A 15,732-nucleotide genomic window follows, 5' to 3' on the forward strand; every position below is an offset into this window, starting at 1 on the left:
ATAATTTGTAGTGCATTAGTTTATATCTTAATAAAATTTTAGTATGAATTAATGTATAATGATATTATAATTTCTTGCTAATTTAATGTAAACTACAATCTTCTAATTATATTTGTCTTCATGCAAAATAATGTAAATAAGTTAACATAATTAATAGGTTAATTTGATTATTTATCTTAATCTATGGCCAAAATAGTTATGGTAATTCATAGTATGAGACTTTTTTTCTTATAGTAAGATAATTTTTTAAAAAAATCCTTTATGTTTATCACCATCATTATTGAATAAAAATAAAAATATATAAATAAAAATTTTGATAATTTCTTCATGCAAAGTATTTTTTCAAACGGATGATTATTTTATAAGTGCAATGCAAGGAAAGATGATCCTGGAGATGCTCAATCATGGCTTCAAAGACCAATGTGAGAGTCAGATCTACTTTAAAGTTGGAGATCTACACCAAAATTAATTGCATTTTCGTTCTCTTTCAAACAATCTTCCTATAATTAGGTCAGACAATAAATTTACTGTGAAGATATGGAGGATTTTCGTACAATACATTTATCCTCCAGATATTTATCACTAATGTCTTTAAAGTGCTTCTGACAACCTCAACCCCCCACATACGAACTCTTCTACTCAACTTAAAATGAGGTATTCGCTTTACTTCTTCTTTTGTTCGAAAAATCAAAGATTATTCAGGTTTACCTTTTGCATGTGTTTGGATGAATTGTATGTTTTTCTTTTTTTCAAAAATCAATTGGGGTTTCTCTTTTGTATTGAATTTTCTTCTGATTCGGTGCAGCGATAGCAAAAGAAGAGGGCGCAGTAAGGACCGACTTCGTAGCAAAAGAATTTTCTTTTGATTCGGTGAAGCTCTATGATGAACAAGTAGTTTGCTTTTTATCTTATTCAGATTTTTTTGTTTTATTGTAACATAGAGATATTGAAATCGCTAATAGTAACCTCTATTTTTTCTTATTGTCTCACAGATACAGACTAACAGCAGAAATATCTATCTCCAAAAAAGATATTCTGAGTTTGATATTATTGAACTTAATTTCTTCGAATAGTTGCTTAGTAAGGTGAGAAATCAAATGAAAACATATTCATGTGCGTTCATAGCAAGGATGTCATGTATAGAGATAAACGGCAAGAAATTGAAGATAGAAGTGCCATGCACCACAAAATAATTTTTGGACGTACAAGATGTGTTTAAAAATTTGTATTAAGTGCATTACGACCAAAAAAAATTGAAGGACGAACGTGACAGATGTGGCGTTTCAATGGATGATGTGTTTCAATATACCATAGACCTCGGTATCGTTCTTACTAACCAGTGCAAGAACCTCATTTTGAAAAACTGTACTCTCATTGTTACCAATGTGTAAGAAAATATGGATCATAATACATAAATTTTATACATTTATACGAAACTGATATCTCTAATCATCGTTTCAGCCACATAGACAGACGATTGTATCTTTCATATGTCTTGAAGCTGGAGATGGAGAAGCATTTGAATTTGCTAGCCACACCCCAATAGTTGCGGGAACGGACGAAGTCCATGGATCCTTTGATGATTGTGAATAGGTTTGTAATCATAAAAGTCTAGAAAATTTTCAGTAACAGAAGAAAGTGTTTTTTTAAGTTATATATATAAGACCTTCCGAAACTGAATTAGCTGGAGAAGGGCATGTGGTAGTGATAGTGGGAAACGCAAGGATCCGGATTGATAACAAAGTTACAATTTTTTTTTTGTTGCAAAAACAGTTATGACGAAAAATTTGAATGTGGAAGGTAGGCTTTAATACCTACTCATTTAGCAGATGAATTTTGGGTACCTCTCGTCAGTGATCATCAGTTCTCTCTCCGAAAACTGAAAAAAATATAGTATATATTTGCTTATTCTCTACTTTTTTCGTATTTAGGTGAAAGTCATTGTGATTTTTCACTTTACATTTTAAGCAAATATAGACCATATTTTTCTCAGCATTCGGAAAGAGATCTCTTGATCAGTGACAAAGTATGCAAAATTCATATCCTAAGTGAGTTGATATTAAAGCATATGCTCCACATCCAAATCATTTGACATCACTGTTTTGCAACACAAAAAGATATGTAACTTTATTATCTATCTGGACCCTTGTGTTGCCCACTAATACGACATGACATTGTCTAACTTTATCTGCTAATTCAGTTTCGAATTGTCCGATGTACATAAACTGAAAAAACACATTCTTTGGTTACTGAAAAAATATAAAAAAATTCCAGACTTCCATTATTACAGACATGTTTATAATCATCAAATGATTCGTAGACATTGTCCACGCCCGCAACTATTTGAGTATGACTAGCGAATTCAAATGCTTCCCTAGCTTCAATACATGTGAACGATACAATCGTCTATATTTAGAAGGCTAAAACGGTTATAAGATATATCAGTTTCATATAAATAAACAAAATTTATGTATTATATTCCATATATCCTTGCATATTTTACAACAAATAGACAACAAGTTCTTGAACCATATTTCCTGCACTAGTTAGTAACCACGAGACCGAGGTTTATGGCATATTGAAACGTCACGTTTGTCATTAGATTTTTTTCTTGTCGTAATTCATTTTAAACAAATTTTCGAACAAATCTTGTACATCCAAAATATAATTTGTTGTCAGCCGCTTCTATCTTCAGTTTCTTGCAGTTTATCTTTATAAATGTCACCCCTACTATGAACGCACATTAGTATGTTTTTCTTTGATCTCTCAACTTACTAAGTCACTTCTCGAAAAAAATTAAGTTCAATAACATCAAACTCAGAATGTCGTTCTAGGAAATAGATAGATAATTTTGTTGTTAATATGTAATACGTGAGAGAATAAAAAAAGTCAATGTAAGCGATTTCAATATCTCTATATTGCAATAAATAAAATTTGAATAAGATAAAAGACAAATTACCTGTTCATTGCAGAGCTTCGACAATTTTTTGAGATTTGGTTAGTTCAAAACAACAATTTGGAGGTGTACGAACAAATATAAAATAATTATTTCTGCACAAGGGCCCTCACTCGAGTATCCAGAATCAGCTGGGAAGCCATCTGGCCCTGCGTTAGCATTATAAAATAATTATCCATGAGAAAAATACTTTCAAAGCCTGAAGAAAGTTTCAAAATTATACACCATATTTTAACTAAAAATGGTCTGTCAACAAACCAAGATACATCATATATAAGATTACAAAAAATAACACAAGGAAAGAACGTATACAATACAAGAAAGAATTTAAATGTTCATAAAACATCTAACATTGTGTTACAAAGGAATCCCTAAAGAAGGTTGAACCGGCAGAACTGTCATTGTCCTGCTAAAAACTTGATATGGAAAAAGCATAACCCAAGTTTGGTTTTTCAGGTACCAAGACCATCTTAAAGCAACGACATTAAAAAAACGCCACTTGTAATAAAACTTACAAGCTAAACCAACCGTAGGAAATAATTTCTGGAGATATTATACCGTAAGCAAAGGTTCAATCTTCACTTTCAAGTGCTCGTTCTGAACCGATGTAATCATCATCATCACGCCGAAGTGTAACTTCATCACCATCGCCCTAAAGAAAGTAACAAAAACCAACTAATAAACTTCTTCAGTCAAGATTAAAGAAAGACAAAAAAAAAATCTACCTTTCGTTGATTGAAGGAGATGGTACCCTGATCTCACAAAACAAAGCCTCATTTGTCCCAAGCATCTGATAAACAACACCTCGAAAAAAAAAGACACTCCTTCACTCCATCCTTCTGTGCCGTAAAAGTCAACCCGTAAAAATTTTTTGTTTTATTGTAATATAGTGATATTGAATTGCTAATAGTAATCTCTATATTTTTTCTTATTGTCTCACAGATACATACTAACAGCAAAAATATATATCTATCTCCAAGTAATAGATTCTGAGTTTTATATCCTTGAGCTTAATTTTTTCGAAAAGTGGCTTAGTAAGGTGAAAAATCAAAGAAGAACATATTCATGTGCGTTCATAGCAAGGGTGGCATGTATAGAGATGAACAGCCGGAAATTGAAGATAGAAGCGGTAAGAACCACAAAATATTTTTTGGACGTACAAGATGTGTTTGAAAATTTATATAAAATGTAATACGCCGAGAAAAAATTGAAGGACGAACGTGGCAGAGGCGGCACTTCATTGGATGATGTGTTTCAATATGTCATAGACCTTGATCTCATAGTTACTAACAAGTGCAGAAACCCCTTTTCAAAAAGTTGTACTCATTGTTGTCAATGTGTAAGAAAATATGGATCATAATATATAAATTTTGTACATTTATACGAAACTGATATCTCTTATCATCGTTTCAGCCACCTAGACAGACGATTGTATTTTTCGTATATCTTGAAGCTGGAGAAGCATTTGAATTTGCTAGCCACACCTCAATAGTTACAGGCATGGACAAAGTCTACAAATCATTTGATGATTGTCAACAGATTTGTATTAATAAAAGTCTAAAAAAAATTTAGGTTTTTTCTGTTACCAAAGAAAGTGTTTTTTTAGGTTACATATATGAAACCTTCCGAAACTGAATTAGCAGATGAAGATGGAGAAAGACATGTGGTGGTAATAGTGAGAAACGCAAAGAGATCCGGATAGATAACAAAGTTACAAATTTTTTTGTGTTGCAAAACAGTTATGGCGAAGGATTTGAATGTGGAGGGTATGATTTAATACCTACTGACTTAGCAAATGAATTTTGGGTTCTTCTCGTCACAGATCAACAGCTCCCTCTCCGAATGTTAAGTGTGAAATCACAATGACTTTCACCTAAATACGAAAAATGGTCGAGAATAAGCAAATATAAACCATATTTTTTTCAGCATTTGTGGAGAGCTCTTGATCAGTGACAGTAGGTACCCAAAATTCATATCCTAAGTAAATAGGTATTAACGCATACGCTCCGCATCGAAATCATTTGCCATAACTATTTTGCAACACAAAAATATATGTAACTTTGTTATCTATCTGAATCTTTGTGTTGCCCACTAACACCACGACATGTCATTCTCTATCTTTAACTGCTAATTCAGTTTCGAAAACTCTCATATATATAAACTTAAAAAACACATTCTTTGCTAATGAAAAAACATAAAAAATTTCTAGACTTCCACGATTACAAACCTGTTTATAATTATCAAATGATTCGTAGTCATTGTACATGGCCGCATCTATTTGGGTATCACTAACGAATTCAAATGATTCCCTAGCTTCAAGACATGCGAACGATACAATCGTATGTCGTTAGGTGGCTGAAACGATTAAAATTTATGTATTTTGATCCATATATCCTTACACATTTGTAACGAAGATATTACAAGTTCTTGAAGGCGTATTCCCTGTACTGGTTAGTAACCACGAGACCAAGATCTATGGCATGTTGAAGCGCCACATTTGTCATTCGATTTTTTTTTATCGTAATTCATTTTATACAAATTTTCAAACAAATCTTGTACATCTAAAAAATAATTTGTGGTGCCAACAGCTTCTATTTCCAGTTTCTTTCAGTTCATCTCTATACATGTCACCCCTACTACGAACGTACATTAGTCTGTTCTCTTTTGATCTCTCATCTTAGTAAATCACTTCTCGAAAAAATTAAGTTCAAAAATATCAAACTCAAAATGTCATTCTTGGAGATAGATAGATATTTATGTTGTTAATATGTATGTGTGAAAGAATAAAAAAAAATATAGTTACTATAAGCCATTTCAATATCTCTATATTGTAATAAAAAAAATTTTGAATAAAATAAAAGACAAACTACCTGTTCATTGTAGAGCCTTCAACAATTTTTTGGAATTTGCTTGGTTCAAAACAACAATTTGGAGGTGTACAAACAAATATAAAATATTTATTTTGCACAAGGGCCCTCACGCGAGTATCAAGAATCAGCTGGGAAGCCATCTTGCCCTGCGTTAGCATTTATAAAATAATTATCCATAAGAAAAATACTTTCTAAGCATGAAGAAAGTTTCAAATTATACACCATATTTTACCTAAAAATGGTCTGTCAACAAACCAAGATACATCATATATAAGATTTCAAAAAATAACACAAGGAAAGAACGTATACAAGAAAGAAATTAAATGTTCATAAAACATCTAACATTGTGTTACTAAGGAATCCCTAAAGTAGGTTTACCAGTCATTCTTAGAATCTACTCTAAATTTCACAACTAGTTCCTCAGAAGATGCAATAAAACATATTGAAGGAGATGGTACCTTGATCTCACAAAACAAAGCCTCATTTGTCCCAAGCATCTGATAAACAACTCCTCGAAAAAAAAGACACTCCTTCACTCCATCCTTCTGTGCCGTGAAAGTCAACCCGTAATATCCAGTACAAGGTCGGTTGATCTTGCGTTAAACCTTCACGACCTTGAAACTGGTCGACTGCAGAAAGCCGAAAAAACGCAGAACATAATATTTTAGTTTTAAAAAAAATCACGGCTGTTAATAAAACAAATAGCTTGTCCAACCTTGTGAAAAATTTCAAAGCTAATTCCGCCAGATGTCTCCGCCTAACTAGTTTGTCCGCGTTCAGATATGTGACTGACCGACCATACACCTTACGCCGACAAGGTTTCAGTGGTTCGTTCCATGCAAGAATCACAAAACTGTCAAGACGATTAACCAACCAAATCTTAGTTTCTGACATTTATTTTTTAACATAAAGTTCGATAATAAAGTATGTTAGTATGATCAAATAACCACACAGATCCAACTGAAGAGTCCAATTTTGTGATTCTTTTGATACAATAACATGGACTAGAAAGAAAGGAACAAATTTCATACTTCACGGAATGATGGCGGCGACATATCATCAGCTTCACGAGAGTCAGAAATTACAGGAGACAACTTTGAACGACTGCTTTTATGGATGCGCCGACGTTCCTTACTGCGCCGCCCTCTTCTTTCGCTATCGCTGCACCGAATCAGAAGAAAATTCAACAAAACAGAGAAACCGTAATCGATTTTTTTAAAAAAAAAAATTCTCAGAATCATCCAAACACATGCAAAATGTAATCCTAATTAATCTTTGATTTCCCCAAACAAAATAAGAAGAAAAACGAAGACCTCATTTTAGCTTGTGCAGAAGAGTGTGGGCGGCGGGTTAAAGAGAGGCGCTTTAAGAACCCTAGGAATTGGAGGAGATGAATATATATAGTATTTTCATAATTTAATTTTACGCTGGAGCTGGTTGTTTTTTTTTTTTAAAAGAATAATTATTTAGATTTTATAATTAATTTGATCTAAATTATAAAATAAAAGAGATAAACTATTCGTAAAATATCATTTATTAAATTTGTACAAATATCTTGAATATATATTAACTAATCGATAAATTAATAATTTATTATTTTAAAGAATGAGTTTTCAAATGAGCAAATATAATTTAATTACATAATAAATAATTTTATATAATCAATATTTTATCATATTTCTTGAATTATTATGTAAAAAAAAGTGTAACGTGTGCAACGCAAAGATCTGAGTAGATTGTTAAGTTACAAATTTTTTGCGTTCCAAAACATTTATGTCAACGGATTTGGATGCGGAAGATATACACTAATACCTACTCAATTAGCAAATGAATTTTGCGTGCATATCGTCACTAATCAACAGAACCCTCTCCGAATGTAAAGTGTGAAAAATCACAATGACTTTCACCTAAATACGAAAAATGGTCGAAAATAAACAAATATAGACCATATTTTATTCAGCATTCGGAGAAAGCTCTTGATCAGTGACAATAGCTACTCAAAATTCATATCTCAAGTGATACAAAACCATACGCATGTTATTAAGATGTTCGTACAAATTGTATATATATAGCCATGCATGGTTTATTAAATTAAACTATTAAAAAAAACCACGTGGTAAACTTAAAACTTCATAATATAGTACATTTATTTCAATGTTTAAGATTATACCAAAAAAACTGTTAGTAATAAATATGATATGATACAAATCTAAATACACAAAAACTGTTGTGAGACGGTATGATGAGTCAATTTTGTGAGACCGATCTTTTATTTGAACAATGTTACCAACTCATTTAAGTATCACCGAAAGAAACATACTGAATTTAAGCTACTTTATTAAATTATTTATTTAAATATAATGAGAATTTGAAGAAAGATTTAAAACACTCTTTATTTGTCACAAAAACTTTGTTTCTATATTTAATAAATTTTTTTTTACTAATATGACCTCTATCAAGTATTAGAAACGTTGAGAAATATAATAATTTTTATAAAATGATTAAATATGAGTAATGTAAGAATTTTTTTCAAATATTTTTTTAATATGTGTGAAAAAGTTATATATATTTAATTCTTTCATATAAATGTTTGTTTCCAATTCATATTACATAAATATAACTTTTTCACTTGTCCGAATAATTTAACCAGTTTGGGGATGGCTTCCACGTAATACGGGGCCCACCACAGCCTGGCAGAATCTCACGTGCTTCGAGTCCTCGATTTTCGTTTGACTTTAAACCCATCCCGGGCTCCACACGCCGTATTTGATTTTGTATTGCCTTTCCATTTATAAGAAAGATCTATTCTAATATACGACAATCTTACGTATCTTAATTTATGAGACGAGTAAATTCTATTGATATTCACAATAAAAAAGTAATATTTTTAGTATAAAAAAATAATTTTTCGTGGATGACCCAAATAAGAGATCTGTCTCACAAATACGATCCGTGAGACCGTCTCACACGAGTTTTTGCCAACATCATAACATGTGTGGTAAATATTATTTTATTAATATTAGCTAATTAAAAATTGCAAATTTTTCAATGTTTATTTCAGTTAGCTAAATCGAAGTAACGAAAAATTAATTCTTTGTAAAGCTTGTTTATTTCCGGTTAAATTAACATGAAAAAATAGCAAAAAAGGCAAATATATAATTAATATATTATATAATGCATGTGAGTCGAAGAAACTAAGTACGTACGTACTCCACAATTATTTGCTTGGCTGATGTCAAATTAACCAACTTTTCTTTGATCGTAAAATAACAATTTAAAAACAATTCATGTATTACTCCACGAAAAAAGTATTATTTTTTATGTCAAATATATTAATTTTTATTGTAAATATAAAAATGATTGATCCGTCTCACAAATAAAGGTCCGTGAGACAGTCTTTTTAAAGACCTACTAAAAGAAATATATATATAATCCATTATCGTTCACACCGAACCATTCAAATGATACGATTGCTCGACAGTTATCACGTAATATTTATTTTGTGAATATTTGAATTTTCTAAATATTTGTTCTTTTATGGAGTAGTTAATAGTTTAAATAAATTCTATTATTAAATTTAAATATTTAAAAATATGAAACATAATTATCATATATTTAAACGGTGTTTGTTATTATGTACACGTGTTTTTTAATTTTTATTTAATTATTTTGTTAAATTATAAAATAATAACGTTGCATAATGAAAAATCATATATATAAAAAATTTACAAAACTTTAAAACAAATAAAAAAAAAGTTGGTGGTGTGGGTCGGGTTGGTGTTGGTTTGGGTTCATAGTTTTTTTTTTAAAGATATAATTTTAGCTCCAATTTTTAAATTTTAAATATTTAAAATATTATATTTGGCCTACTGACCCTCTAATCCAAACAGTTAATAATATAACCAAGTATTTATTTAGTACTAGTTATTATGCACACGCGATGCGTGTGTACAAATTTTTTTTTATTATCGATGGACTAAATCTATATTTGAATTGTTGAAATAAAAATAAATAAAAATAAAAGTGTGTGTTGAAATTTTAAAAAAAAAACAAAAAACAAAAGTGTAATATTAATATCATATAAGGGTAAAATTAGAATAAAAATTTGGTGTCCTCTCTAGGTAGTTATTATCATGTCATCACACTTAATATAGATGTGAGACGGGTTTATAAGATATATTGATTTGAATAATATTTATAATAAAAAATAATATTTTTTTCCATAAAAAATAATATATTTTTATAAGTCACATCCGATCAGAGATTTATGAGACAGTCTTAAATATTTTTAAAAGGTTTAAATATTTTGTTTTTTTGAAACAAAAAAGGTTTAAATATTAAATAACCAAAAAGATTATAATTTACGAAATCAAAGATCAGTGATGCCGTCGAGGAAATGTGAATCGTCATGGTATTTTAATATATTATTATATATATAATATATAGTTTTATACATACGTACATACATACATACATACATATATATAATATAATGATAAAAAAATATATATTTTGGATAATTCTCATTCTCACGTATTCATGTTTTCTTCAAGAAAATTGCTTATCTAACACAAGCAATGTGCGTGGCATCCACTATCAAGTGTTTGTTGTTTTTCAAAAAATTATAGATCGTAATGATGTCACTTTAATCTTTTCAAACGTACAACAATTCAAATACTACGTGTTGATAGTTATCTCAACATGGACAATTACTTCTTACCAACAACCATGATCATTTCAATCCATGAGAAATCAAATATATGGACTTGACGTTGATACTATTTACAAGATCAAATGCATGTTGTTTCATAAAAAAATATAGTTTGTGAAAATGATATAACTCGAATATTTTACGACCCAAACATCGCATTATAATTTTTCCTCTAACTAGACCAATTATTAATTCCCAAAAACTATAATTCCACAATTAAATTTGAAAAATAAATAAATTATCTCAAATATATTTTCATAAAAAATAATATATTTTTATCATTGTAAATAAATAAAAACTGAAATATGAAGAATCTTGATAAATTTTAAAAAAAAAATGAGATGGCTGAACACTTACAATTATATTATTGTGTAGTAAAAACATTTTAAAACAATAAAAATATGATATATAAGTTTGGAAAATGGAGGTGGATTTTATTTAAATGGAGTTATTTGATTTGATCGGTTTCATTTACGTTAACATTTTAATTCTAGGGGAAGTTGGTGAAAAATCCCCAATGAAAACATTTCTTTGGGTTCACTCCCTACCCACAAAATTGTGGTACTATGTCATACAAATTGTGGTACACTTCATGTGAAAATGTGGTACACTTCATGTGGAAATGTGGTACTAAAAAAGTACCCAGGGACTGAACACTAAAAAAAACGACGGCTGGGGACTGATCCCCAATTTCCCGTTAATTCTATACGCTCAACAAACCCCATTTCTTAATAATTTTTATTAATGGCCATCGCGTCTACTTTTTAAATATTCCAGCACCGTTTATTGAAGAGGGATTTGGAACGACTGAAACAAACTGTCCTGAAATAAAAATAAATCAATATTTTTTTCTTGAAAATTATAAATGTATGATTGGAATTGTCGACAGGAAAAGATGATAAAAATTTCTCAAATTATTCAAATCATGGGTGTTCATTAAACGGTTTACACCGAAAAAACCGACCGGACCATANATTATTTGGATCATCCGTGAAAAAGTATTACTTTTTATGCTAAGAGTATTACTTTTTATTGTGAATATCGGTAGNGTACTTTCGATTTTTCGGTTCTGTTAACGGTTTTTGAAAATTTAAAACCGAAAAAACCGAACCGACCATTTAAAATATAATAAATAATAAAATAATTAATATAAGTAATTTAATAAATAATAAAATAATCAATATAAGTAATTTCATTAGGTTTAAAATTTTACCGCCTTGTCTTTCTTCTAAACTTTTCACTATCAACATATCCAAATTTCAAATTGCTTACAATTGTCATAGTTATATTTTTTATTATTTTATTTTGATGTTTGTAAGATACTTATCAAATTGGTTACAAAAATTATAGATATGCATGTTTTTAATTACTTTATTTTGATCTTCGTAAGATAATCAAAACCAATTTGATTGTGGTTTTTTATTATATATTTTTTAAAATTTATAACGTACTACTTCATTTATAACTAAATTTATTACACAAACCGTAATAACCGACCGTAATAACCAAACCGTAATACAAAAAAACCAAATCGGACCGAATGAAAATGCTTTGGTTTAGGATTAGGCATTCGAAAAACCGTAAATCGAAAAACCGAACCGAAGTTTATTAAAACCGAACCAAACCGACCGTTGCACGTCCCTAATTCTAACACACAAATGATAACGACGGCACCACACATGCTTGGAGATGACTATGAGCATTATTTATTGAAAGGTTGGTCAGGTGAACAATAAGTGGTATGGTATGAATGAAACTCAACAACCGCAAGGACTCGTGCAATCAACACATTCATTCACAAAAATATATATATGTCAATTCATAATTATAAAAGATTTTATGTCAACTTTTCTAATACTTGATAGAGGTAATATTAGTAAAAAAAAAATTATTAAATATAGAAACAAAGTTTTTGTGACAAATAAAGAGTGTTTTCTTTCTTCAAATTCTCATTATATTTAAATAAATAATTTAATCAAGTATCTTATTAAATTCATTATGTTTCTTTTTGGGATACTTAAATGAGCTGGTAACACTGTTCAAATAAAATATCGATCTCACAAAATTGATTTATAAGATCGTCTCACAACAATTTTTGTTAATTTAATTAGATTTGTATCATATCACATTTATGACTAACTGTTTTTATGGTATAATCTTAAACATTGAAATAAATGTACTATATTATGAAATTTAAGTTTACCACGTGGTTTTTTTTAATAGTTTAATTTAATAAACCATGCATGGCTATATATATAAGTTTTTATTAGTGTCCTTGCCTCTGACAACCCCGTACGAGCTCTTCCCTAGTTAAAATGAGGTTTTCCCTTCTTTTCTTCATTTATTCGGGAAATCAAAGAATATTGAGGTTTACCTATTACATGTATGTTTGGATGATTTGTATATTTTTCTTTTTTCCAAAAATCGTTGGGGTTTCTCCGTTGTATTGAATTTTCTTCTGATTCGGTGCAGCGATAGCGAAAGAAGAGGGCGCAATAAGGAACGGCTTCGTAGCAAAATAATTTTCTTCTGATTCGGTGAAGCTCTACGATGATGAACAAGTAGTTTGCCTTTTTATCTTATTCAGATTTTTTGTTTTATTGTAATATAGAGTTATTGAAATCGTTAATATTAACTTCTATTTTTTATTATTGTTTCGCAGATACATACTAAACGCAGAAATATGCATATATCTTCAAGAAAGATATTCTGATTTTGAAATCCTTGAGCTAAACTTTTTCGAAGAGTGGTTGAGTAATGTAAGAAATAAAAAAAAAAAAAATTCATGTGCGTTTATAGCCGGAGTGGCATGCATAGAAATGAACGGCATGAAATGGAAGTTAGAAGCTGCAGGCACCGCAAAATATTTTTTGGACGTACAAGATGTCTTTGAAAATTTGTATAAAATTTATTACGACGAGAAAAAATTTAAGGACCAACGTGGCAGAGGCGGCGCTTCAATGGATGATGTGTTTCAATATGACATAGACCTCGGTCTCGTGGTTACGAACCAGTGCAGGAACCCTCTTTTCAAAAACTTGTACTCTCATTGTTGTCGATGTGTAAGAAAATATGGATCATAATACATAAATTTTGTGCATTTATACAAAACTAATATCTCTAATCATCGTTTCAGCCACATAGCAGAAGATTTTATCTTTCATGTAACGTCCGAAAAACCAACCTACGTAAACCACATGCATGCAAAATTATTTTAATTGCTTAATTGTTTTATTTAATTATTTTTAAATGCTTGCATGATATTTTATTAGATGATTAAATGTGATTGCATGATTAAATGATAATATGACATGATTTCATGAAATTAAGGATTTTACCCGAATATTCGATAATAGGCAGGGGAAGGAGATCGGGGACGACCAAGACAAGAATATTTATTTTTCATTAAATAATAGCGAGGCTTCCTAATATGATTTAAAAATGATTTAATTTTCCTAAAAATGTTGGAGTTCGAATTATTTTACGAGTTGAACTTGATTTTTCCTGGGAAGCCAGTTTTGGACAAACAAGGAGTTTTAAANAGGAACGGCTTCGTAGCAAAATAATTTTCTTCTGATTCGGTGAAGCTCTACGATGATGAACAAGTAGTTTGCCTTTTTATCTTATTCAGATTTTTTGTTTTATTGTAATATAGAGTTATTGAAATCGTTAATATTAACTTCTATTTTTTATTATTGTTTCGCAGATACATACTAAACGCAGAAATATGCATATATCTTCAAGAAAGATATTCTGATTTTGAAATCCTTGAGCTAAACTTTTTCGAAGAGTGGTTGAGTAATGTAAGAAATAAAAAAAAAAAAAATTCATGTGCGTTTATAGCCGGAGTGGCATGCATAGAAATGAACGGCATGAAATGGAAGTTAGAAGCTGCAGGCACCGCAAAATATTTTTTGGACGTACAAGATGTCTTTGAAAATTTGTATAAAATTTATTACGACGAGAAAAAATTTAAGGACCAACGTGGCAGAGGCGGCGCTTCAATGGATGATGTGTTTCAATATGACATAGACCTCGGTCTCGTGGTTACGAACCAGTGCAGGAACCCTCTTTTCAAAAACTTGTACTCTCATTGTTGTCGATGTGTAAGAAAATATGGATCATAATACATAAATTTTGTGCATTTATACAAAACTAATATCTCTAATCATCGTTTCAGCCACATAGCAGAAGATTTTATCTTTCATGTAACGTCCGAAAAACCAACCTACGTAAACCACATGCATGCAAAATTATTTTAATTGCTTAATTGTTTTATTTAATTATTTTTAAATGCTTGCATGATATTTTATTAGATGATTAAATGTGATTGCATGATTAAATGATAATATGACATGATTTCATGAAATTAAGGATTTTACCCGAATATTCGATAATAGGCAGGGGAAGGAGATCGGGGACGACCAAGACAAAAATATTTATTTTTCATTAAATAATAGCGAGGCTTCCTAATATGATTTAAAAATGATTTAATTTTCCTAAAAATGTTGGAGTTCGAATTATTTTACGAGTTGAACTTGATTTTTCCTGGGAAGCCAGTTTTGGACAAACAAGGAGTTTTAAAAGATCAAAAATATTATTTTATGGAAACTAATTTTATGAACTCTTATTATTTAATTAATTAAGTGTTATTGGGCCCAATTTAATTAATTTAAGTAGGTCCAATTACCCTTAAGTTGCAAGCCCAAACCAAAGCACATTTAACATGTTAATTTAATTATAAATTAGTGTTTTAGGTCTTCTAAACCTAATAATTCAGCCTCCATCAGCCGATTTCACCCTCAAGCACACACCACAATTTTTGAAAAAATTGGAGGAAAAGAAAAGCTTGTGTTCTTCGTCGTCCGGTCGTCCAACGTCGCACCCTCGCCTACGATCGAATAATCGAGCGTTATAAACGCAAAGGCACGTTCCTAAACTCTTTTAAAACATCATACAAATCATATTATGTGTGTTTTATTTGATTATGCATGAAAAATTACATGGGTTCGATTATTTTACGGTACGATACGTATTTTTCAAAGTTTTAACGATTTCACGCTTATTTTGAAAACGTGTTTGAATCCGACGGACACGCTGCCAAAACATGATAAAATATGGTAAATTATGGACAAAACATGATAAATATTGAAAGGAATCAAGCTGAAACCGTGAGAAAGATTCAAAAAAAAAAA

The 15,732-nt window shown here is 30.1% G+C and overlaps 1 protein-coding gene across 6 annotated transcripts; it reads right to left on the reverse strand.

The window, feature by feature from the left end:
- Window positions 1-2,191: 2,191 nt before the first annotated feature.
- Window positions 2,192-7,182, reverse strand: LOC140967181 (uncharacterized). Of its 6 annotated transcripts, none has more exons than XR_012173541.1 (8): window positions 7,140-7,182; window positions 6,858-6,987; window positions 6,542-6,679; window positions 6,285-6,455; window positions 5,827-5,972; window positions 3,682-3,746; window positions 3,515-3,608; window positions 2,192-3,105 (listed from the first exon to the last, which is right to left on the reverse strand). XR_012173541.1 is itself a non-coding variant. In XM_073427589.1 (8 exons), the coding sequence occupies exons 4-8, from the start codon at window positions 6,321-6,323 to the stop codon at window positions 3,046-3,048; spliced, it is 378 nt and encodes a 125-aa protein (XP_073283690.1). In that variant the 5' UTR covers window positions 6,324-6,455; window positions 6,542-6,679; window positions 6,858-6,987; window positions 7,140-7,182; the 3' UTR covers window positions 2,192-3,045. The 6 variants fall into 6 exon arrangements, 1 of the variants encoding a protein (XP_073283690.1); XR_012173540.1 differs by having other exon boundaries at window positions 3,682-3,760; XR_012173538.1 differs by having other exon boundaries at window positions 3,708-3,795.
- Window positions 7,183-15,732: the final 8,550 nt, after the last annotated feature.

Source organism: Primulina huaijiensis, unplaced genomic scaffold (assembly GCF_012295235.1).
Source record: "Primulina huaijiensis isolate GDHJ02 unplaced genomic scaffold, ASM1229523v2 scaffold23651, whole genome shotgun sequence".
Lineage (NCBI taxonomy): Eukaryota > Viridiplantae > Streptophyta > Magnoliopsida > Lamiales > Gesneriaceae > Primulina > Primulina huaijiensis.